General features: G+C 38.1%; 2 protein-coding genes and 1 long non-coding RNA gene across 4 annotated transcripts; 2 read left to right on the top strand and 1 right to left on the bottom strand.

The window, feature by feature from the left end:
* Window positions 1–370: 370 nt before the first annotated feature.
* btd (biotinidase) lies at window positions 371–6,609 on the bottom strand. Its single transcript, XM_026232489.1, has 4 exons — window positions 6,509–6,609; window positions 5,179–5,415; window positions 2,351–2,500; window positions 371–1,712 (listed from the first exon to the last, which is right to left on the bottom strand). The coding sequence occupies exons 2-4, from the start codon at window positions 5,380–5,382 to the stop codon at window positions 519–521; spliced, it is 1,548 nt and encodes a 515-aa protein (XP_026088274.1). The 5' UTR covers window positions 5,383–5,415; window positions 6,509–6,609; the 3' UTR covers window positions 371–518.
* Window positions 6,610–9,970: 3,361 nt separating this feature from the next.
* On the top strand, window positions 9,971–12,203 carry omgb (oligodendrocyte myelin glycoprotein b). Its single transcript, XM_026231510.1, has 2 exons — window positions 9,971–10,128; window positions 11,419–12,203. The coding sequence occupies exon 2, from the start codon at window positions 11,433–11,435 to the stop codon at window positions 11,973–11,975; it is 543 nt and encodes a 180-aa protein (XP_026087295.1). The 5' UTR covers window positions 9,971–10,128; window positions 11,419–11,432; the 3' UTR covers window positions 11,976–12,203.
* Window positions 12,204–13,741: 1,538 nt separating this feature from the next.
* Window positions 13,742–18,783, top strand: LOC113062560 (uncharacterized). 2 transcript variants are annotated; one of them, XR_003278555.1, is made up of 4 exons: window positions 13,742–13,814; window positions 14,124–14,161; window positions 15,806–15,927; window positions 18,537–18,783. It is a non-coding gene; the product is annotated as an uncharacterized LOC113062560 (long non-coding RNA). The 2 variants fall into 2 exon arrangements; XR_003278556.1 differs by lacking the exon at window positions 14,124–14,161 and having other exon boundaries at window positions 13,800–13,814; window positions 18,537–18,782.
* Window positions 18,784–24,687: the final 5,904 nt, after the last annotated feature.

The following is a 24,687-nucleotide window of genomic DNA, read 5'->3' as shown; positions in this document are numbered from 1 at the left end:
TTTAAAGTACTTATTCCTCTGCTTTTGTGAGGATTTCTATCGGTCTTCCTGCTGTGCGTGTGAGTGTTTTTGAATTTGAATGGTGTCTCTGTCATTATTTTATAAGACAATGAAAACATCAGGTGTGTAACTTGACCTTTTTGGTATATTGTTAATAATTATTAATAATTCTATAAAATAAATAATTTTAATAAAGATAAATATAAAAAAGGTTCCACAGAGTTTGTATATTAAATTATATATTATATTTTAAAATAATATATTAGAACCTAAATTAATATAACTTAAGATAATTTTAAATATTTTTGAGCTTTACTTTCATTATATGCGTTTTCATATAGAAGAGCATGACTATTCTTAACACTTAAACTCATAAAGGATCGGAACAGGTTTTATTAAAATGATGACACAAAATTGTTTTTGGGTGAACAAATGCATTTCTTTTAAGTGAAATGATCTAATTTAGAATGCATTACAATCAGTGTCCTATAAAAACCAGAGTAAGAACGGTGTAATTTTTAGACTTTGTCCTTCTCATAGTGTCTCCCATACAGCACTGCGGTTACAAGCCCAGCGCTCATTCCGGTCCGGCTCATGTAAAACTCATTTCCACCCTCCCAACCAGAATGATCCGGAACATCCAGAGTCATCCCGCTACCCAGAATCCCCGGGAACACGTGAGTCGTCGTGAAGGTCCCCGCGAGCCTGAAGTCTATCAGCGTCTGAGCGTGTTCGGTTTCTCCTCCGCAGCTGCTGTGATGCTCACCTGTGCACCTCACCAGAGCACAAATCTCCAGGTAATATGTCCCGTGCACCACATGGAGGCCGTCGAAGACACCTAGAGCGTAAAACTCCCGCGCATCTGATCTCCGGAACAGCAGGTGGCAGCAAACTGAACCACTACAAATGCTGATGTTCCCTTCAGTGCCTTGCAAAGGCACCAGAGTGAAATTATCATACATCATGATGGAGTTAAAGGTTATAGATGAAGTTCCTTCTGCACATTCGGAGTCTTTCTGGCAGTACTTTCCATCATGATTTGCATTAAAACTATTTGTAGGCCAACTGTGCATATTTTCTGGTTCTTTTGAACTTTGATACCCAGAAAATGGCACCAGTTTAAGCCTGTCCCCTATAATTGATGGGTCCAAAACTGGCACTCTACGCACTAGCAATTTCCCAGAATTCCCCTCTGTGTCATGATGAATGAGTGAATCCCACGGCGTGAAGATGCCGCTGCCGGTTATGCCATATTCTACAGCTCGGACGTTGGCGGCCAGCAGCGTGACGCCCGTCGCGTGCGAGAACGAGCGCTGAAACTGTACGGCGGCCAGCAGGGGGAGCTGGTTCATCCACGCGGTCGGATACACGATCTGCCGAATGCCCATTTCCTTTACCAGAGTCAACGCCGGGTCGCGGAACAGGATGTCGAAGCACGTAAACACCCCAAATCGACCTGCGAACGGTGTGGTGAACGTGACGTACTCACATTTCGGGGGAGCATCAAACGCCGCCTCAAAGTACAAGTTCTGTTTGTGATATCGGACTACGATGATGCCCTGATCGCTGAACACCACGTTGGTGTTGAACTGGTACTGACCGTCTTCAGGACAGCGAGGGTCTGAGGTTCGGTTGCAGCTCTGACGGGACGGCATGTTAGCCACCAGGAAGAGGCCATTCTTACGGGCCATACAGCTGAGAGTGTGGAGGACCTGAGAAAGAAACAATTCCTATATATATATATATAAATTTATGCATTTAGCAGACGCTTTTACCCAAAGTATATGTGTGTGTGTGTATATATATATATATATATATATATATACATATATATATGTAGAAGGTGCACAGTTTCATTCACACACACTGAACACCATCATGGTAACACACATGAAACTGAAATAATGCAATAAACATTCATTTAATAACATTAGGTGTAACACACAACCCTAATATACAAAACTGATAAGAAAAAACTAAGACCAAAAAAAAACCATCAAATTTATATAAAATTACGATAATAAATATGATACAATAAATAGTATAATATATACAATATTCCAATATATAATTGAGAATTTATTCTCTAAAATAAATGTATAAAATTTGTAAGAATTCAAGTTTGCTATGTGGGAACTGTAAACCAGAAAAAGTAATTAAAGGGACATAAAATAATAATCATATTATAATTTATTTATATTAAAGTTTATTAAAAATACTTAAAAGCTGTTAAGTTGAATAAAATATAACATTATAAAAATGTATAATAAAAACGTTTTAAATGACAAAATTGAAAAGAGCAAAACCAACTGAACTGACTCCGAATGGTTTCTAAAATTGAGTTTTGTACCTCAGTATCTGGAAATCTGAGTGGATCAGCACATGGACTCCATGTGACCTTCTGAGGGTCAGGAACTGTCTCCAGATAACCAGCGATTGAAGCTCTGGTGAAGTTGAACCCATGGATGGCATCTTCTGGAAATACTATGATCTGAGCACCCTGTGCAAGAAATAAGATACACTTTAAAGTTTATACAGACAAGTTTGGTGTATCAGGATTTTAATTTATTTTTTATGGTCCTACAGTACATTTTGTAGTCTTAAACATAAATTCACTTCTATTTTACAGGAAGTAAATGAATGCAGAAGGTTTTTGACTTTACTCAACATTTTGCTATTAGGTACAAAACCTTCAGAAAACATACTGAATAACAGCTAAAAAAAAAAAATATACACATATACAGGGGTGGTTCTAGGGTGAGTGGAGATCCGGGGCTTAGCCCAGAAAAATCCATGTAGGTATGTGACTTATTATTTTAATAAATCAGAAAGATTTACCTTGTTTAAAATATACAAAAACAATAAAAAACAAAAACAAATTTAAAACATTTTATTTAAAGCATTGAGGAAAATACATTTGCTTTTTTCAAACAAAAATGAAGAATTGCAAAACAAATGAAACAGCGCGAAAGCAATGATTTTGCAATAAATATTTTCCATGGTAATCTCTATTCATTTATTTGCAACGCTGCTTTTATTTTGCGTGTCAGTCTAGTTTGAGCTTGCGATACCAATTTTCCTTTGCGCTTCATTTTTCTGCACGTCTCTCTTTGTGGCACTGTTTTGACGTGGGGTGGAGTCAAGGAACGAGGGCGTGTACAACATGCCTCCCTGGAAGTGAAGTTATCGGCCCAAGACGCAGCTCACTGATCCAGGTCCTGTTCCAAGCGGGATCGCGAATCATTTGAGTCAGTTTGGGAGTTCGGAGCGGGATCGCGAATCATTTGAGTCAATTTGGGGATCGCGAATCATTTGAATCAGTTCGGGAGTTCGTGGCGGGATCGCGAATCATTTGAGTCAATTTGGGGATCGCGAATCATTAAAAGCAGTGCGGGAGTTCGTAGTGGAATCGCGAATCATTTGAGTCATCTGACTCCAGTTTGGGGAGTTGGAGCGGGATCGCGAATCATTTGAGTCAGTTTGGGGATCGCGAATTATTTGAATCAGTTCGGGAGTTCGTAGCGGGATCGCGAATCATTTGAGTCAGTTTGGGGATCGCGAATTATTTGAATCCGTTCGGGAGTTCGTAGCAGGTTCGCGAATCATTTGAGTCAGTTCGGGAGTTTGTAGCGGGATCGCGAATCATTTGAGTCAGTTTGGGGATCGCGAATCATTTGAATCAGTTCGGGAGTTCGTAGCGGGTTCACGAATCATTTGAGTCAGTTCGGGAGTTCAAAGCTGGTTCGCGAATCATTTGAGTCAATTTGGGGATCGCAAATCATTTGATTCAGTTCGGGAGTTCGTGGCGGGATCGCGAATCATTTGAGTCAATTTGGGGATCGCGAATCATTTGAATCAGTTCGGGAGTTCGGAGCGGGATTTGACGTCAATAGCGGTTTTGAAGCCTAAAGTGCGGGCCGTCGCCAACCTCCCGCTCTCTCTAGTGAGGCCAATAAGGAAGTGACTTAAACTGCAATTCATCGACTGGCCGCTTGAGGCTGGCTGCAGAAGAGAGTCAGTCCCATAGACTCCCAATGTTAAAATGCCCAACTTTACAGCAGAAAAAAACGTTTACAGCCTGGTTCAAAAAATGATTTTGGTGTATATTCCTACTTTTGCCCTTCATGACAACTGTGAGGGGGGTGAATTTTTTTATAACTCATCCGTTTAAATTATTTTAAGCCTTAAAGCCTTTTTGCCCATTTTCGTTTATCCGGGAGAGTCGCGCGGTGACGCGCTGCCAAGATGGCGACGGCCTGCTCTGCACACTTTAGGCTTCAAAACCGCTATTAAGGAGTCTATGGGTGACGTCACGGACACTACGTCCATATTTTTTTACAGTCTATGGTTTTAAGAACTTTCATTTGCTAAATATTAGTAAAACAGACGGACAGACGTAAAGGGTGACCAATAGCATTGATAAAAAAATAATAAAAAAAAAACACTAAAAAAAGGGCACTACCTGTGCACGTGCCTAATGCCGCCCCTGCACACACACATACATATATACATATATATATATATATATATATATATATATATATATATATATATATATATATATATATATATATATAGATAGATAGATAGATATATAGATAAATTATCATTATACTATAATTTATTATTTAAATGATAAATGCACAAGAAGCATGTTAATGTACAGTTTTATTAATACACACACACATATATACATATATACATACATATATATATATATATATACATATATATATATATATATATATATATATATATATATACACACACACACACACACGTTTATGTAAACACTGTTTTGAACAAGGCCAGTATTATTTTGAGATTTAGATCACTGTTTAATTAGCAAATTGGTAAAAAAAAATTATGTAATTATGCATAATTCACATTTTAAATATGGGTTATGGGTAACATAATTCTAATGATATTGGGTGTTCTAAAAGATCTATTTTGGGGATTTGTGTGTGTGTGTGTTATGATGGTACAATAAATCATTAATATTCTGAATGCAGTAATATGCTCTTGGGCTGCAAATAAGCCTTTGGCTAGAAGCATGTGGAGCAGCGGCTGCTGGAAATTGTAGCAATGTAATACTGCATTCTCCCGGTTAAATAAACAAATAAATAAAAAGTAATGCAAATTCTTGCATTGATTTTGTTTGTTAGTTTGTCTGTGTACCTGCTGTGCTGCCAGTGCTGTCTGCTCTTCAAACACACGCAGGTTCTGCTTCATGTGCTCCAGAGCAGATCTCCGGTCCAGCGGGACTCCTGGGTTCGGGTTCAGCAGCACACGGTGCTCGTACACCGCAGCCACATAGGACGGATGATCAGCAGCGAGGATGAGCTGCAGGCCGCTCAACCAGAGCACCAACACCAGCGCCATGAGGAGGAACAACACTGACTCATGTGGGTCAGTCTGCAAACAAGTGAGTCCAAAAGTTCATGTCAATGACTGCAATCATTACAAAATCTGTCAAGAAGTTGTTTTGTCTTGGCTAAACATGAGGTGAGTGAGTAAACATCTATAATTCTAAGTTAAAATAATGTTTTAGGGGAGGAGCCGCTCAAATATTTGCAGTAGCAGCCCCTTGGAGTTCAATTTGACCTTTTTGTTAATAATTTACCAGCACAAATAGAAATTGGTAAATCTGTTAAAAGACAAATTCATTCAAATAAAATACATTGTTTTATATATAAAAAAAATACAAATGCATCAAAAATAAAAATAAATTTGGCCCCAAACTAGCCAACTGAAAAGCAGTGCTCAGTGTACATACTGCACACATACAGGAGGATTGCAGAACTTGCCCTGAGCATGTATGTCAAGCAGTGTGTGTGTGTGTGTGTGTGAGTGTGAGTGTACACATTCCAGCTTATGAATGGTGTTTTGTGTCGTTTGTTTCACATTTTGATGCCTTGATGTCAGGGGTAAGGGGGCTCCCACTTAAAGCACCCAGAGGGAGCTCATGGCCTATAGGAGGAGTCCTACAGGAGGAATGGGATGGGATGGAAACCATCACAGGCTGCAGAAAGAGCATCAGCAGCTCAGCAGATGAGGATGTGGAGAGGGCAAACTAGTCCTGCACTGCCAGTGAAACCACCATTAAGACCTCTTCATCCCCCCCTTCCCCTAATGCAATCAATGAACCCTTACCCCAGGCTGCCAGAAAGTTTATTTTTGTTTTTTGTTTAGGGGTAAAACAAAGTTTTTAAGTATAAAAATATACTGTTAGCACCCACTCTGATGAAAGGAACGTTTATATGAATATGTAATAGTCTTGTATTGTATTATATAGCTAGGCTACTGGATGCCTACATTCCCTCTTGGATCACTTAAGTATACTACAGCAGTTGGGGATTTTTTGACTGTGCCAATAATCATTTAGCACAAATTTGGATATGTTCCCAAAAATCAGCTCTCATTCTCTTTGATCACAAGCAAGTGATTTCTCCCAGGAATCATGAAATCAAAATGCTTTTTTAAAAAAAAATTAAGGGGTTAACGTTACCTATAGCATTCATCGGATCTTGATTTGCTCTTCCATCAACAGTCTGTGTGGTGTGCGCGCGCATCGAACGTGCTTACACAGTGGGATTACGTAATTTACCCGGAAACAACCACATTCTAATTTTTGATTGGCTGACAGGTGGCATTTAACTCTGTATAGCACGAGACATCTGTGAACTTGTTTGGCTGCTCTTCGTCCATTAATTGTATATAGCGGGACAAGTTATCAATTACTTTTCAGTGTGATTTATGCAAGGTGTGGAGTATGAGCTGGCTGAAATGCGCGTGAGACTTGAGAGCCCTGTATTTGCATGCATTTGTATGAAATATTTATAATAAACAAAAGCGCATTGTTAATGCACTTCCAGGTGACATTACGTCACTCGTAAACAGCGATTCTATTGGTTGATGTGAGCTCCATCTACAGACGTAGACAAAACATTCCGTCTTTTCAATTTCAATTTATTTGCATGCATAAACAATTTTTTTTTATTTAATTCTTCACAATCAAATTTACAGATAAAACAAGACTTACAAATGGATAAGATACGATCAAACATGTAAACAGTGGTTATAGAAGATACAATACAGGGTTATTGTCAGTAAAAAAATTAATTACTTATAAACGTAAACATTTTTTTTATTGTCAAATACAGTTGTTACAGTTTGTCAGATCATATCTTCATAACGAATAAAAAATAAAAGTAAAAAAAAAAATAGATTAGATATCAGTTAAATTATATAGTTAAACCAGATAAGTATTTCATACATTTTGATGCTGATTTATAAACGTAAACATACTTAAAAAAAGCATAAGAATTTTTTTTTTTTTCATAATATATAAAAATATGTGTGCAGGTTGTTTCTAAATAGTGTCCAGATTTCTGTTGAAAATACCTACCTAGATAAATCTTCCCCAATAATATATATATATGTAATATTTGTTTCTGGCACATTTCTATGCTCTTTCAAATGCATCGTTTTCAACAAAGTCCCTCCTTCCGACAAGCGAAGTCTGCTCTGATTGGCTGACTGGCTCAGTACATTGTGATTTGCCAAACACCGCAATCACTGGTGGGAAATGTAACACCCCTTTCCATAATCGTGAGCTTCATCTTTCAAAATAAATGTAGACGGTTAAAAAATGACCTTAGTTTTACCATCAGTTCAAGCCCAAAAGGAAACAGAGAAAGGGAACGTTTGAGCTGCATTACGCAAATATTTCCACATAGTGATGTAGACACGTGGGGGCGTGTTTAAATGAGCCATTTTAGGGGGTATGGCAGAGTCTTAACTTTGATAAAGAATATATCTTTGGATTTGAGACTTTAGTCTTTGCAACTTTACAGATCTTCATTATGCACCGAGAGCTTGTAAAAAGTCAAAGAGTAAGGAGAAATTAAAATCACATCATCTGACCCCTTTAACAAAAAAGACACCAAAACCAAATAACTTTAGAGTTTGCGAACAAAATCCATGCTCAAGGGAGTCAACAGCTTTGTAAAAATCTTGGGAAATAATCAGCAAATAAATCAGAAAATAAAAAATCTGCATATAGTCTACAAGATCTAAAATACGTTGTATATTACTACTGATGTGCCTATAGCTTGTATAAAACCAGATTGTGACTCAACAACCAACTGGTTAAGTTGTATAAAAATACCAAAAGCTAAAATTTTATAATCGATATTCAGGAGTGTAATTGAATGCCAATTATTAAAAGTGTGACTGATGTTGTCATGTATTTCAGATTAATACATTCATTCTACATACTGTACGAAGCTATGGATGTTTACTTAATTCCCAAAAAATGAAAGTCAGCAGATAACCCATCACTGCCTGGGAAATCTGATTGAAGAGATATTCAAACGTCCTCAATAGTCAAATTAGCATCACAGAAAGCTTTCAATTACTGGAACATGAGATTGAACCAAATCAATAAAATAACTGCAATTGTGTTTATCAAACACAAACGTGTAAATGTTTGTTTAAAAAGCTTTGACAAAATTAGATATCAATTTAGGATCTGTGCACTTGACACCATTGATATTGAAAGCAGTTAAAGAATTGCTATTTGCAGTTCCTTTTCTCTAATGCAAAATAAATAAATAAATAAATAGAATTCAGTTCTTCCTCCAGACATTCAGCAGACATCTCTAGCATTATCTATAAAGCTTGATTAATTTGTAGATGTAATTCTGTTGGCTGAAGTGAGCTCCATCTACACAGGCATGCTCTTTGTGCTTCATACCATAGAGTTATAAATGCATTATGCCTCGATTTTTGAAGATCATTTACATTAGCACTTTCCTCTTAATAAATTTGCATGCATTTGTATAAAAATATGCATAATAAACAAAAGCACATTGTTTTTTATTATGCATCAAAAAATAAACCTCTACAGGAAGAAAATGACATCAAATCTGCATGTAAGATTTCACAAAAAAAATTAAATATAAAATGAATAAGTGATTAAATAAATATAATAGAAATTAATATAAAAGAAAAAAAATATTACATTAATACAGAGGAAAACATTATAATATTTCAAGAAGCTTGTCACTTTTCTTCAATCTCAATTAAGAACTTAAAAAATAGTGGGCTGCAAATTATAGAATAATAATAATAATAAAAAAATTGTTTTACTTTTAAAGTAACATTAAATAATTCAACTGAAAGGATCTGGAAGAACTAATGTGCTTTACGAGATAAACTATTCCAAAAGTTTTGAGTTTTTAAACATTGCAAAAAGAAATGGATCATTTATCATGGATAGTCATGGATCTCTAATCCCACAAAAAGAGCAAAAACTGTCAACATCCATATATTTAAATGGATATATTCACATAAATATGCTTTATAGTTACACTTTGCACTCGTCTTTTCGTTGTTGTTGTTAAATATACTAATTCCTAATTGTAATAAGGTCAAATCAATTTATTTTGTATCACTGTAATAAATAAAATAAATAAATAAATAAAATTTTACATGTTGAGATAGAACTGCTTTGAGCACTGCATTATTGTTTAAAGGTTATGGAAAAATTATCAATAACAGACAAAAAAATATTCATAAGACAAAAAATACTAGATTTAACAAAAACTTTAAAGAACTCCTATTATATTACTAAAACATGTAGGAAGAAAAACAGATTTATCCTTAATTATTACATCTGAATTGTTCTATAAAAAGGTTTTGTGAGGTGAAAAATTTTAGGTGTAACATAGCTTCCAGGCAAGGAGACTCAAAATAGCACATTGTTGTTAATGGACTTCCAGGTAACATTACATTACTTGATTCTACTGTGAGGTGAGCTCCATCTGCACAGGCATGTTCTTCGTACTTCATAACATATCAATTTTTATGGGTGCCAGGTGACATGAGGGCGAGTAAATGATTTTAATTTTTGGGTGAACTATCCCTTTAAGAGTTAGAGACTATACAAATAATAATAATAAATGTATTCACTTCCATCCTGCAGTTATGTCACAGTCTCCACCTCTTGCAAGGGTGTTGATCTAATGTATTACATTCAAATAAAAGCCAAAGCTCACCTCTGGCATTCACACTAACATCCATCTAGAGAATCGACCGACAGAGAACAATCAACCATCGCAAACGGTAAATATGACCATTATGTATGTGTATATGTGTGTATATATATATATATATATATTAGGGCTGTCAAATGATTAAAATTTTTAATCAAATTAATCAGAATTTTCAATGGATTAATCATGATTAATCACTATTTGCCACTACACCTGAATCCTAACCATTTTTTTTCTGAAATGCATACCAAAAGATAAATAACAGGACACAGATACATAATTTTCATGTATTGTTTCATCATATGGTTCTTTTTTTCTGAATTTCAAAAGTTTAACATTTACTTAGATCAAATTTACCTGAGCACTATATCAAACCATGCCATTTAACTACAGATAGTGTAAGAGTTTTAGGTGAACCAGTGGTTAAATATAGCCACATATCTATGAAATTATGCATAGAGAAACTCGAAAGAATGAACTCAGAAACACAAACATGCGCCACAATCACATAAGCAGCACTCTGGGCACTCTTGTTTTTGGGAGGTGTTCATTTGCTCTGCCACAATACTTTAGGATCGATATTTTCACGTTCTGAAGGCTTCAAGTGCCAGTAAAACCAAGTAAAATGCATATGCTTTTCCAAACAGCTGTAATTTTCGCTGCATTGCATGTAGGCGTTCTGCGCATGCGCAGTGTGAAACACAGGACGCTATAACACAGTGATCCTAAAATCTGGCTCGCGAGATCCACTTTCCTGCGAAGTTTAGCTCTAACCCTAATCAAACACGCATGAGTTTGCTAATCAGTGTCTTTAGGATCATTAGTAAATCACAGGCAGGTGTGTTTAATAGGAGTCTTCGCGAAACTCTGCAGGAAACTCGCGAGCCAGATTTGAGGATCACTGCTATAACAGGAAGAAGAAGCTCCAGCGTATCAACTACCAAAGTCATCTCTGTTTATCGAGCTTGGAATGAATGTATTTGAGAGTAAATGGTGTAAAACCTTAAGCTTCTTCTGTATTTTCATCGCGGCGCTCGCCGCTGTTTTTTTACTATCTTGAGAATTCAGAGATCGACGAGACTTTCCTAACCTGAATAATTTGTCACACTGCGCATGCGTGAAATGCGTTAAAAATTTGACGTAATTAACGACAAACAACTAATTAACGCCGTTAACGCGCTATTTTTGACAGCCCTAATATATATATATATATATATATATATATATATATATATATATATATATATTAAATACTGTGATGTGTCTTTTAAAATGTAAGTATATAGAATATGACTTATAACATTTATATTAATTATTATAATATTAATATTTTATTTCACTGTTTGTCCCATCTAAATAGCAAAAGACCTGAATATGGCTTCTAAAACTCAAATACTACTACTGCTAGTGGCTGTAATGGTTGCAAGTTATGGCTTTACCAATGCCAGCGCCAATGGCATAAACAATGGTACAAACGCTGACAACACCAATGGCACAAACAGCAACTCAACCACTGGCAACACCAACGGCATAAACTGCAACTCAACCACTGGCAACACCAACGGCACAAACAGCAACTCAACCACTGGCAACACCAACGGCACAAACTGCAACTCAGCCACTGGCAACACCAACGGCACAAACAGCAACTCAGCCACTGGCAACACCAACGGCACAAACAGCAACTCAGCCACTGGCAACACCAACGGCACAAACAGCAACTCAGCCACTGGCAACACCAACGGCACAAACAGCAACTCAGCCACTGGCAACACCAACGGCACAAACAGCAACTCAGCCCCCACAACCAAATCTGCTGCAGCATCTCTTTCACACAAGGGGATCATGGGGCTGCCTGGATTTCTGATCTACACGTTCATCTCCACCGCAGCTCTCAAACTCTTCCACCTGATCTGAACATCAGCTCTCTCAGTTTGTAAACCAGCTAAAATCTAAAGATTTGTAATGGATATTTATCTATCTTTTTTTAGTAACCATTTTGATTGTTGCAATGTTAATATGATTTAGTTTTAAGTTCTTATGGTTTAATTAATTATTAGCTTTTCATTTAACTGATAAACACCCTGCAGTTCCTCCACAAACCCCAGTTTTGGAAACCTTGACATGATGTAATGTTAAATGCACTTAATAATGTTAATGAAAAATATATTTGTATTTCTATATCAGTATGGTATGATAGTCCCATATAAATCAGTGTGATAAATGAGTCAGGACAAAAGTAATCAAAAAAGTAGTTATGTACATACATATGTATAATGGATAACACAACTAATAATGATTTTTGGCATGTCATTTGGAATCATTTAATGCACAGCTAGCAGTGGATTATCCCTTACTATACCACACCGCTGCTGAATTCTTAATTCTGATTGGTTGATCAATGTTCTAATGTGTGTAATTATTTTTCAGTGAACACAGCCATCAAGTAGTTCCAGGTCTGTCAAGTGCTTTACATTTCAGTTGATTTCAGTCAACAACATCCTTCAACAGCAAAAAATCTAAAGCCACAAACAAATAGTTTCATTTTTTTTTTGTTTTTCCTACTAAATTACCTTTTATTATCTATGGAAAGTCTGTCCTGTTGCTCTTTCTAACGCTCTCTTAACCACACAAATACAGAAACATCACACCCAGAGAAACCTGTTGTCATCACTGGCTTTAGCAATAAAGGATTTGTAGCTGAAAATCAATCTGACATTTCTCTCTCTTTATATCACACAGACACACACACATCGATTATTGCTAAAAGAAAAAAGATTGTATCTAGATAGATTAATTATATGGTACTTGTAGCTTGCAATTGGCTTTCTTTGTAGAAGCTGTTTTACCTGTTGCAGGACAGGTATTGGCCAATACATTCCTGGTTGTTGCATAACTGATGGTGCAGGGTGAGCACATTGCCGCCACCACTGATGAAAGACAGACTGCCATTCACTTGTTGGACAATCAGAAGCAATATTCAAGAAGAACCTGCAAAAACAAAAAATGGGAAATTTGAATGCCAAGGGTCATGAAAATGTTGAGGGGCAGATGAATCAGAATCAGATTCAGAAAGAGTTTTATTGCCAAAAAAAAATTATTAGGCAAATAAATAAGTGTATAAACAATTGTGTTATAAATTATAATGGAATAGGATTGAGTAAGATGCAGGGATATACTAGGATGGAGGGGTAACAAATAAATATACGGATGTTGCACATTTTTATTGCATAGGTGGGGAACATTTAACTGTTCATGAGGTAGATTGCCTGGGGGAAGAAACTGTTCTTGTGACTTGCTGTTCTGGTCTTTGCCTCTCTGAGGCACCGGCCGGATGGCAAAAGTTTAAAGATGGGGTAATTTGGATGTGAGGGATCCAGAGTGATTTTCTGAGCCCTTTTCCTCACTCTGGATGTATACAGTTCTTGAAAGGTAGGCGGGGGAACACCAATAATCCTTTCAGCAGTCCGAACCGTCCTCTGTACACTGTAAAATTTTTCCAGGATTTCACAAGATATAACTGTAATATTTCACAGTTAATTACATTATTACCACTTCACACGCTTTAACTGTGATAATTCACAATATAATACCGTATTTAGACTTTTACTGTGAAAATAATGCAGGCGCGGGGCTTTTACAAGAAACTACTGTGAATGCCGTCTTTTTTGAGTGGCAACCGTCTGCGGCAGCGTCATCAGAGCGTCATCAGAGCTCTCTGATCTACGTGGTCTCATTCGGTGGATTCAGACAGCGGTAAGCATTTAAATGTCAAACTTTATCAATTTGATGTTTTTTATATGATAGTGCATGTAATTTAAAAGTATGAACCAAATTAGCGTTAGTTGTAGGTTCTGTTGTCATGTTTTTGTAACTTAGCTGGAGCAGACTCGCATCGACGTTTAAGCGCGCAAATTTGAATGAAAAGACGTTGGTTGTAGTGTTAATTATACCGTATTAAGTTAACTGTGAGATGTCTGATTAGATACACCGTCGAACATTTAACTTTAGCTTTACTTAAAGCTTATCTTAGTTACTCTAACAGCGTTCTCTATTTTACCACAGCATTTTCTACATTGACCAACGATACATAAAGTTATAAGGTAAGGTGTGGCCTTAATGTGGGTATTATGACAGTTATTATCAACTAGATAAATTATGGTGTTTGTGGATTTGGGCAAAGGTGGATTAAATTCATCTCAAACTTTATAATTTTCTTCCCTGCTGTGTGTGTGAAACGGAGCAACCGTTGTCTTTCTCGTCAACAGAAAAATGAATGGGGGGATTCATCCAGCTGAGTTCACGCAGCATTTTCAACCGCCATTTTTATTCGGATAATTTTCAAAATATTACTGTTATTGTGTCATGAAATGTAGTTTTAAAAGTATTTCAGGCGAGAATGTAGTTGTTTTAAACTCAAATATGCGGTTTATTTATAATGACAGCGTCTATTTAAAAAATGTGTTTCGCCGATCTCGGAGATGAGCTCCATGCGATCAGCGGGAGCTCCGTCATCATGTATACGCCGAGAGTAGCCTTACCTCGGCTAGATCTTCTGACATTTGCCGCTGGCTCTGATGTGTCTTTAGTGGTTCAAGATAAAATATAATTCGTTTGGGGTAAAATGAAACGTTTCTTATCTTTGGCCTATATTCAATTTATCTATTAAAATGTTTTATATATATATATATATATATATAGGTCATTTTTATTCCTGTCTCTATAGAAATATGAACTTTTGTCATATAGCTCCGGTTGACTGCTCACTGACAACATGTGTCGTTCCTCCTTGTTGAATGAGTGGAGAAGGGTATTCCTGCACAACCGGAGGCATTTTTCAACTCGGGCGGCAGACGCGAATTTGCGTCAAACGCTAAATGCACAAAAAGCACCATTCGCGCTTAACGCGCGTTTCACGCGAAGCGCTCTATTCGCGCGTCAATTCGCGTAATTCGCGCGAACTAGACGCGCGAATGAGGCGAATTCGCGTCTTCCGCGCCGCGCTTAACGCCCCATTCGCGCCGCGAGACCTCCAGACGCGCGTAAACGCGCCTTTGCATTGACTTAACATTGAAATCATTCGCGCCAGACGCTCTATTCGCGTTTGGTGTGAACACAGCATTATACGCAGCTAAAACGCTGGTGTGGACGGAGATATTCGTTTTAATTCTCCGTTTCTAAACGAAAACGCAGTAGTGTGGACGGGGCCTTAATTTGTGTGTCTGTGCTGGAGACCAGACCAGATTAGACCAGAGACAAAGCTTAAAAAAGTCAGAAACAACTAGAAAACTGGGTGCTTTATTGTGAAAAAGATATAAGAAATGAAATGTTTATCACATCATCTGTGAACGGGTTATAATTCTAGGAGGAAGAGTACAAGTAGAAACAGCCATAGGGAGATGGACAGGCAACAGGCTCTTACTCCATCCTCTGCAAACGGAACATGTAAATTATGTAAATTGTTGTGTGCCAATGCTTTGCCTAGGTAAATCACACACCTCTACTTTGGTGAAGGTCTATTCTTGACTGTGTTTGTGATGGAAATGTTTTTCAGTTCAGTTCCATGCATTTTTTTTTTCTGAATTACAGTACTTACACCTGAATTACACCTTTGTTTAAACTGAGCTAACTTTAGTTTGACTCTGTACTGCAAAAGCAGTGACCCACTGAAGGTGGTGACTGGGAACTGACACTTTTTTCATCACACGAATTAAACTAACAGGTTTCTTCTGTCTTTTTGTTTGTAGGTGCTTCTTGAGCATCAACCCAGAGACGGGCACAAAATCTAAGAGGCAGAGAGGTCACATGAACCAGCAAGTCTGCACTCTTATCAGGAAGCTCATTGACTTCGAATGGATGTCAATCTAATGTAAGCTGTGTTCCAATTTAAGAACGGACTAATGAAACACAGTATCTGTGTTAAAGAAACATGCTGACTTTTTGCGACTTTATCTTATTCCCCGTATCCCCCAGAGTTAGATAACTCTATACATACCCTTCTCATCTCCGTGCTTGCCGTAAGTCTGTCTGAGGCAACCACCGCTAGCCTAGCTTAGCACAAAGACTGGAGGTAAACGGCTCCAGCTAGCATACTGCTCCCAATAAATGACAAAATAACGCCAACATTTTCCTATTTACATGTTGTGATTTGTATAGTCACAGTGACTCTAACCATCTTCTAACCGTATACATACTGGGAACTATATTCTCAGAAGGCGAAGCACTGCTACTTGGGGAGTGATTTTCTCACAGCACCTGAGAAGCCCTGTGGTGAGGAGCAGAGAGTTTGCTCAGAATTGGAGTAAATCACTCCACAGAAGTAGCAGTGCTTCGCCTTCTGAGAATATAGTTCCCAGTATGTATACAGTTAGAAGATGGTTGTGTCTCATATGACCTTGTTATTTGTACACACTGTGACTATACAAATCACAACATGTAAATAGGAAAATGTTGGCGTTATTTTGTCACTTATTGAGAGCAGTATGCTAGCTGGAGCTGTTTACCTCCAGTCTTTGTGCTAAGCTAGGCTAGCGGTGGGTGCGTCAAACAGAGGCACTCAAGGAGATGAGAAGGGTATGTATGGACTTATCTAACTCTGGGGGATACGGTGAATAAGCTAAAGTCCCAAAAAGTCGGTGTGTTCCTTTAAGCTAGATGTAGTTATGCAGTAAGAAGTTTACTGAAGCTATTAAAGGGTTAGTTCACCCAAAATTGAAAAATCTGTCATTAATTACATCCCCTCACGATGTTCCAAACACAAGAATTTTGTTCTACACAAATGAAGAAAATTTTAAGCAATCTGAGAGCTTTCTGATCCCACCTATAGACTACTATGTTATAACCATTTTCAAGTCCAAGAAAGGTAGTAAAACTATCGTTAAAATAGTCCATGTGACTACAGTGGTTCAACCTCAATGTTATGATGCGACGAGAATACTTTTTGTGCGCAATGCAATCACATGCATGATCAAGAACACATCACGTGAACAGCATCGGATACTGGCACAGAAAGGAAAAATGTTGAATAAAGTCGGTATTCTATTTTGTTTTGTTTTGTTTCTGCGCAGTAAAAGTATTCTCGTCGCTTCATAACATTAAGGTTTAACCACTGTATACATATGGACTATTTTAACAATCTTTCCGGGCCTTGAAAGTAAAATAATTGCTGTCCATGGAGGATACAGAAAGCTCTCGGATTTCTTAAAATATCTTAATTTGTGTTCCAAAGATTTTTGGGGTGAACTATCCCTTTAATGTGTTCTATAGTGTCTCCTGATTCAATGTAGAGTTTAGACAGACTGCAAAATAAATGTGTAAAATTAATTGTTTTTACATTTATTTGATTTTAACATGCCTTGACGTCTAAAAAACGTCAAATTTACAGTACTTTACAATAGTTTTAAGTGTAAATTTACATTACTTGCTACTGTGTTGAATTACTATGCAATTTAGCATGCAATTTTTGCTTAAAGGGTTAGTTCACCCAAAAATGAAAATTCTGTCAGTAATTACTCACCCTCATGTTGTTCCAACCCCGTAAGACCTTCTCTCATCTTCGGAACACAAATTAAAATATTTTTGATTAAATCTGAGAGCTGTCTCACTCCTCCATAGGCTTCTAAGGGATTGAAACTTGCTGGCCCAGAAAATGTATTAAAAACATCATTAATATAGTCCAAGTGACTACAGTGGCTCAATCTTACGTTTACCAAGCAACGAGAATACTTTTTGTGCGCAAAACCCCCCCAAAAATAATGACTATATTCCACTATTCATTTCCTTCTCTCTGGGCCTCGGGTGAATTCATGTAGTATAACAGCGTACCGCTTCTGTGTTATACGTCACATGCATCACTACACATGACCAGCGTCGGCCAATAGTGAGCCTACGTGTGACGTATAACACAGAAGCGCTACGCTGTTTTACTACATGAAAAAACTCAAGGCCCACAGAGAAGGAAATGAATTGTGGAATAAAATTGTTTTTTTTGTTTTTTTTACGCACAGTATTCTCGTCGCTTTATAAACTTAAGATTGAGCTACTGGAGTCACTTGGACTATATTAAAGATGTCTTTAATACATTTTTCTGGGCCAGCAAGTTTCAAACCCTTAGAAGCCGATGGAGGAGTGATCCAGCTCTCAGATTTCATCAAAAATATCTTAATTTGTGCTCTGTAATTACTGACAGAATTTTCATTTTTGGGTGAACTAACCTTTTAACCTCAATCATGTTACTTTCAGTCCTGTTACTCACGTGAAAAATAATAGGACTGGGTAAAAGTAACAGGAGTGATTAGAGACCTGGTTTGTTGATTTAATATTAATTGAGAGTACTATTCACATTTTTTTTAATAGTTGAAATTACTTAAATTGTAGACATTTTAGGATTAGTGTTACAATGCGAGCACCATACTTACAGGGAGTCAGTCAACCACAGAGTAACTTAAACTTTTTGTCTTTCTTATCTTTTGTATATAGTGGATAGAACCCACACTATGCAGGTGCCAGCTGCGAGGGAAGGAGAGAGACACCTGCGACCCTCTCTATTCCCACCTTTTTGTCTTTTCTTACATCTCTCTCCCTCACTCTCTCTTCTCTGTCTCCTTCTTTCTCTTTTGACACACATTCCTGTTACCCAGTGTCAATCCCTGTTGCCCAGTGTTTTATTCATGTAATTAAATTGTATTTTACTTCTAAAAAATAAAGTTATGTCACTGTTTTTATCAGTTTTGTTTGGTCCATCATTTACGCTAAATCACAGTAATAGATAGACATTCACAGTTATGTACAGTAATTCTACAGCTGCTTACTGCTAAATTACAGTAATAGACTAATTTCACAGTTAAATACATTAATTCTACATCTGCTTGCTGCTAAATTACAGTAATAGACACTAATTTCACAGTTAAATACATGAATTCTACAGCTGCTTACTGTTAAATTACAGTAATACATAGACACCAACTGTAATTTCACAGTTAAATACATTAATTCTACAGCAGCTTACCGCTAAATCACAGTAATGCGATGTCAGAATTACTGTGAAGTCACAGTATACAGCTGTCATTTCACAATAATTTACTGTAAAAATGTTACAGTAACTTACTGTGAAAGTCATGCAATTATTAACCTGCAATTTATTGTAAATTTACAGTCAAATAATTAACTGTAGTATTCTGATTTTGGAGCTGAACCAAACCAGACAGTAATTGAAGTACACAGTACAGACTCAATGACGACTGAGTAGAACTGTTTTAGCAGCTCCTGAGGCAGGTTAAACTTCCTCAGCTGGCGAAGGAAGTAAAACATTTGTTGGGCCTTTTTCACAATGGAGTCAATGTGATTGTCCCACTTCAGGTCCTGAGAGATGGTGGTGCCCAGGAATCTGAATGACTCCACAGCAGTCACAGTGCTGTTCATGATGTTGTGGTGGGGGGAGTGCAGGGGCGTTTCTCTTGAAGTCCACGATCATCTCCACTGTTTTGAGCGTGTTCAGCTCCAGTATTTTAAGACTGCACAAGGCAGCCAACTGCTCAACCTCTTGTCTGTAAGCTGAATAGTCACCATCCTGGATGAGGCCGTTGACTGTAGTGTCACTGCAAACTAAAGTCCACAAACAGGATCCTCACATAAGTTCCTGTTTTGTCCAGATGTTGCAGGATGAAGTGCAATCCCATGTTGATTGCATCATTCATGGACCTGTTTGCTCGGTAAGCAAACTGTATGAGTCCAGTAATGGTCCAGTGATATCCTTCAGATAAGCCAGAACCAGTTTTTCAAATGACTTCATGACGACAGATGTTAAAGCCACAGGTCTGTAATCGTGTTATCTTGGGTTTCTTTGGGATGGGGATGATGGTGGAGCGTTTGAAGCAGGAAGGCACTTCACACAACTCCAGGGATCTGTTGAAGATCTGTGAAAAGATGGGGCAAGCTGGTCTGCACAGGTTTTCAGAAAGGCTGGTGTAACGCCATCTGGGTCTGGTGCTTTTCTTCTTTTGTTCTTCCTGAAGACCTGGTGCACATCATCTTCACAGATTTTAAGAGCAGGAGGTGTGAAGAGGGGGATTGCAGGAGCTGTTGACGGTTGTGTAGAAAGATGGTCAGAATGGGTGTTGGGGGTTTCAAATCTACAATAAAACTTATTCAGGTCGTTAGCAAGTCGTTGATTAGCCTCAGTGCAGGGGGATGGTGTCTTGTAGTAAGTGATATCTCTCAGTCCTCTCCACACTGAAGGTGAGTCGTTGGAAGTAAACAGGTCTTCCAACTTTTTAGCGTAGGTCTTTTTAGCCGCTCTAATCTCTTCCTTTAGTGTGTTCCTGGCCTGATTGTACAAGACTCTGTCCCCATTTCTGTAGGCATCCTCTTTGGCCTGACGAAGATGTCTGAGTTTTACTGTAAACCATGGCTTATCATTGTTGAATGTTAAATAAGTCCTGGTAGGAATGCAAACATCCTCACAGAAACTAATATAGGATGTTACAGTCTCTGTGAGTTCATCCAGATCGGTGGTAGCAGCTTCAAAAACACTCCAATCATCCTGCTCTGTTTCGCTGGTCCATCTCTTCACAGTCCTTACTACAGGTTTAGCAGATTTAAGTTTCTGTTTGTAGGTCGGTATAAGATGAACCAAACAGTGATCAGAGAGCCTCAAAGCTGCTTGTGGAACAGAGTGATGTGCATCTTTTATTGGGATGTAAAAGTGCAATATATTACTGTCTCTGGTTGGACATGTAACATGCTGTCTGTATTTTGGCAGTTCACAGGAGAGATTGGCATATCTAATGATTTCATGTCTATGGACACTCCTTGGATGAGTTATAATTAAGCCTGTTGGCTTTCTGGTCTACTTTGGTTTAATATATATACTGAACATATTGTTTATAAACTTATTTTGTGTTTCTATTTTGGTCTTTTCGTGCATGTTTTATATACCCCTTTCCATTAGCATTGGTAAGTTATAATATATCTTGAGGTTGTTTTATGTTTATCAGTCACTGTTCTTCGTTTCTTTTATTCTTTATATTAGTGGTAGTTTCTTATCTTGTAACATGGGAGGCATGACAGAGTTGAGGATCCAAATGCAGCTTTTATTTAACAAGAGCACGGTTGAAAAAGGCAAGGTAAAAACACCAGTAAACAGGTACAATACAGGGCGAGACAAAAGAGTAATCCAATAAACAGTCCAAGGTCAAAAAACAAGGCAAGGCAAGTAAACAAGGAGACAAGGAATAGGATAAGGCTAAATAATTATATAAAAAAAATGAAAACAAAGAAATAGTTTTCATTTACACACTGTAGAGCTCCTTTGGGTGTTTGTAGTTCTCCAATTGTGAGCTTTGGACATTCAATGTGCGAGTTAGAACCAATGGTATACATAATTTGAGAATGTGGCAGATTTATTTCCTTTTTGTTTGGAAGGCTTAAACCATACAGCATTAGATTAGACTAGATTAAATTCAAATATATTGTCATTGTGCAGACTACAAGTACAGAGCCATTGAAATGCACTTAGCGTCTAACCAGAAGTGCAAATAGCAATATGTATGTAAATAAATGTAATTTATAAATATATATAAGTTTGCATATACAGTCATGGTTTCTATGGTATCCTGAAAAACAATGATAATCATCAAGTTTTAAAAGCTTTTATTGGCAAAAAATATATGAGTCAATATTTGCAAAGTTTGAGGTACAGAAGCAGAGACCAGCTCGATGCAAGTGGTTCTAAATACAAGGTGCAAAAGAGGGAGGTATAAACAAAACAGATGCATTATACAGAGTAAGTAAAGAATACTGAATATGATATGTATATGATACATGTAGAGTAAAAATGGCATTATGAGGAAAAATGCAAATGAATATCCAAAACAGGAGCCACAATAATAATCATTGTAAACTTCCATGGGGACAGGTTACTTTTTTGTAATAGATATATATCACAGATGATCACTGGAGATAAACATGTAGAGTTCTGAGGAATAACTCGGAGCTCACAAGGAATCAACAAGTAGTAGTTGTGTAGTTATAGACAGACAATGTCAAAGGGATGAGTGAAAGTGAGGTGTGTGCTTATATCAGGGGTTCTCAACTCTGGCCCTTGAGGTCCACTTTCACTATCTATAATAGATTACAGGTGCATCTCAATAAATAAGAATGTTGTGGAAAAGTTCATTTATTTCAGTAATTCAAATCAATTGTGAAACTCATGTATTAAATAAATTAAATGCACACAGACTGAAGTAGTTTAAGACTTTGGTTTAATTGTGCTGATTTTGGCTCACATTTAACAAAACCCCACCAAACTAGAATATAGTGACATGCCAAACAGCTAATCAACTGAAAGCAACTGCAAAGGTTTCCTGAGCCTTTAAAATTGTCTCTCAGTTTGGTTCACTAGGCTACACAATCATGGGGGAGACTGCTGATCTGACATCATTGACACCCTTCACAAGAAGGGAAAGCCACAAACATTCATTGCCAAAGAAGCTTGCTGTTCACAGAGTGCTGTATCCTAGCATGTTAACAGAAAGTTGAGTGGAACGAAAAAATGTTGAAGAAAAAGATGCACAACCAACACAGAGAACCGCAGCCTTATGAGGATTGTCAAGCAAAATCAATTCAAGAATTTGAGTGAACTTCACAAAGAATGGACTGAGGCTGGGGTCAAGTTTATCGAGAGCCACCACACACAGATGTGTCAAGGAATTTGCTGAACCACAGACAACATCAGAGGTGTCATACCTGGGCTAAGGAGAAGAAGACTGGACTGTTGCCCAGTGATCCAAAGACCTCTTTTCAGATGAGAGCAAGTTTTATATTTCATTTGGAAACCAAGGACCTAGAGTCTGGAGAAAGGATGGAGAAGCTCATAGCCCAAGTTTCTTGAAGTCCAGTGTTAATTTTCCACAGTCTGTGATGATTTGGGATGCAATGTCATCTGCTGGTGTATGTCTATTGTGTTTTTTGAAAACCAAGGTCACTGCACCCTTTTACCATAAAATTTTGGAGCACTTCATGCTTCCTTCTGCTGACCAGCTTTTTAAAGATGCTGATTTCATTTTCCAGCAGGATTTGGCACCTGCCCACCAGTAGCGGCGCCAGGATTTTTATTGTAGGTGGGCCTCCAGAAAACTGGATGGGCCAGTTAAAATATGAATCCCCCCCCCCCCACGCCAAAAAAAACGGGTTTCCCTTCATCTCCGTCCAGCGCTTTTCTGTGGCACTGAGGAGGACAGCAACTTGTATCGCTGTCCTCAGCTCAGTGCTGAAGGCAAGCGGACAAATAAATACACCTTAATTGTTAACAGTAAGGTAACTTCATTTAGCTCATGTGAACGTTCAATACACAAAAAGACTGAAACGGAATTAAATCTTTCTGAAATCGTTCTGTTTCTCTCTCCATTTATTTGTTCATTTGTTACGTTGTTCAGCTGGTTAATAATATTTCCACGTCCTGGCTGGTGACTTTGTTTGAAACCATCCATTTTCCCCAGCGCTGCAACATGTGCCCTGCTGGCTTTATGTTTGCGACAACCCTCAGAAAAATGTTTCCAGTCTTTGAAGCCCGTATTAATGAATCTATCCTCATAAGCTGCTTCAGCGAAATGACGACCAGACTTACAAAAAACAGCATCTCTTGAGATGCTCATTTCTTGATGAATTTAAAATAAAATAAGCTGCTTTGTTTTGTTTTACGTTTCATATCGGAAAAACTGTCTGTGTCTGTCTTGAATGAATGACGTCCGCCAACGTCATTCATTTCATTGGATCACTTGCTGGTGGGGTAGAAGCCGCTGATTGGCTGAGAAGCTTTCGCTCAAAGCTTTCCTCGGGCTGCTTATTGGATGAACCGCTAGAATGAAAATCACTCACTTCTCATAGGCCTGGGCCAAAATGGGTGGGCCCGGACCTTAAATGGGTGGGCCCAGGCCCACCCGGGCCCAATGGTAGCGCCGCGGCTGCTGCCCACACTGCCAAAAGCACCAAAAGTTGGTTAAATGACCATGGTGTTGTTGTACTTGACTCACCAGATCTGAACCCAAGAGAGAATCTGTGGGCTATTGTCAAGAGGAAGATGAGAAACAAGAGACCAAACAATGCAGATGAGCTGAAGGCCACTTTCAAAGAAACCTGGGCTTCCAGACCTCCTCAGCAGTGCCACAAACTGATCCCCTCCATGCAGGGTGCGATTTGCCGTGGGGGATGCGTGGGATTTCCCCCTTTCTGGTCAATGTATCCCTGCCTCTTCTTAAATATTTTTATCCCCGGTGGGGATAAATTTACCCCCCCTCAAATTGATCAGTGCTACTACACTATTGGCAAGACGGATCACAAAAATTGTCCGTGGTTTGATTAAAGTCAATTCTATTTTAAAATGCGCTACTTTGGCTGGTGCGCAGCCTCCCTGTATTCACCACTCTGCAGACTTGCTCATTGTCCCGCCCACGGCGCAATCTGATGGTTACACCTTACGAGTAATAGCCTATCAACACTTGCGAGACGGTTGAAGCCGGGTCCGTTGGGCAGTGGAGTTGCTAATTTGGCGCAAGGTCTCTCTTTCTCAGCACGACCCTCTCTCTCTGCATCTGCTGTGTTCAGAGAGTGCAGAGAGGAACAGCACTTTCAG

The sequence above is a fragment of the Carassius auratus genome, chromosome 44 (genome assembly GCF_003368295.1).
Source record: "Carassius auratus strain Wakin chromosome 44, ASM336829v1, whole genome shotgun sequence".
In the NCBI taxonomy this organism is placed as follows: domain Eukaryota; kingdom Metazoa; phylum Chordata; class Actinopteri; order Cypriniformes; family Cyprinidae; genus Carassius; species Carassius auratus.
This window is presented reverse-complemented; position numbering and strand designations above follow the sequence as displayed.

Excerpts from the sequence above, each read along its gene's own strand:
- omgb (XM_026231510.1), top strand. The coding sequence starts at position 11,433 with ATGGCTTCTAAAACTCAAATACTACTACTGCTAGTGGCTGTAATGGTT.
- btd (XM_026232489.1), bottom strand. The coding sequence starts at position 5,382 with ATGGCGCTGGTGTTGGTGCTCTGGTTGAGCGGCCTGCAGCTCATCCTC. Across the intron at positions 2,501-5,178 it reads CAGCACTGGCAGCACAGCAG|GGTGCTCAGATCATAGTATT; the intron begins GTACACAGACAA and ends TTTCTTGCACAG. Across the intron at positions 1,713-2,350 it reads TCAGATTTCCAGATACTGAG|GTCCTCCACACTCTCAGCTG; the intron begins GTACAAAACTCA and ends TTTCTTTCTCAG.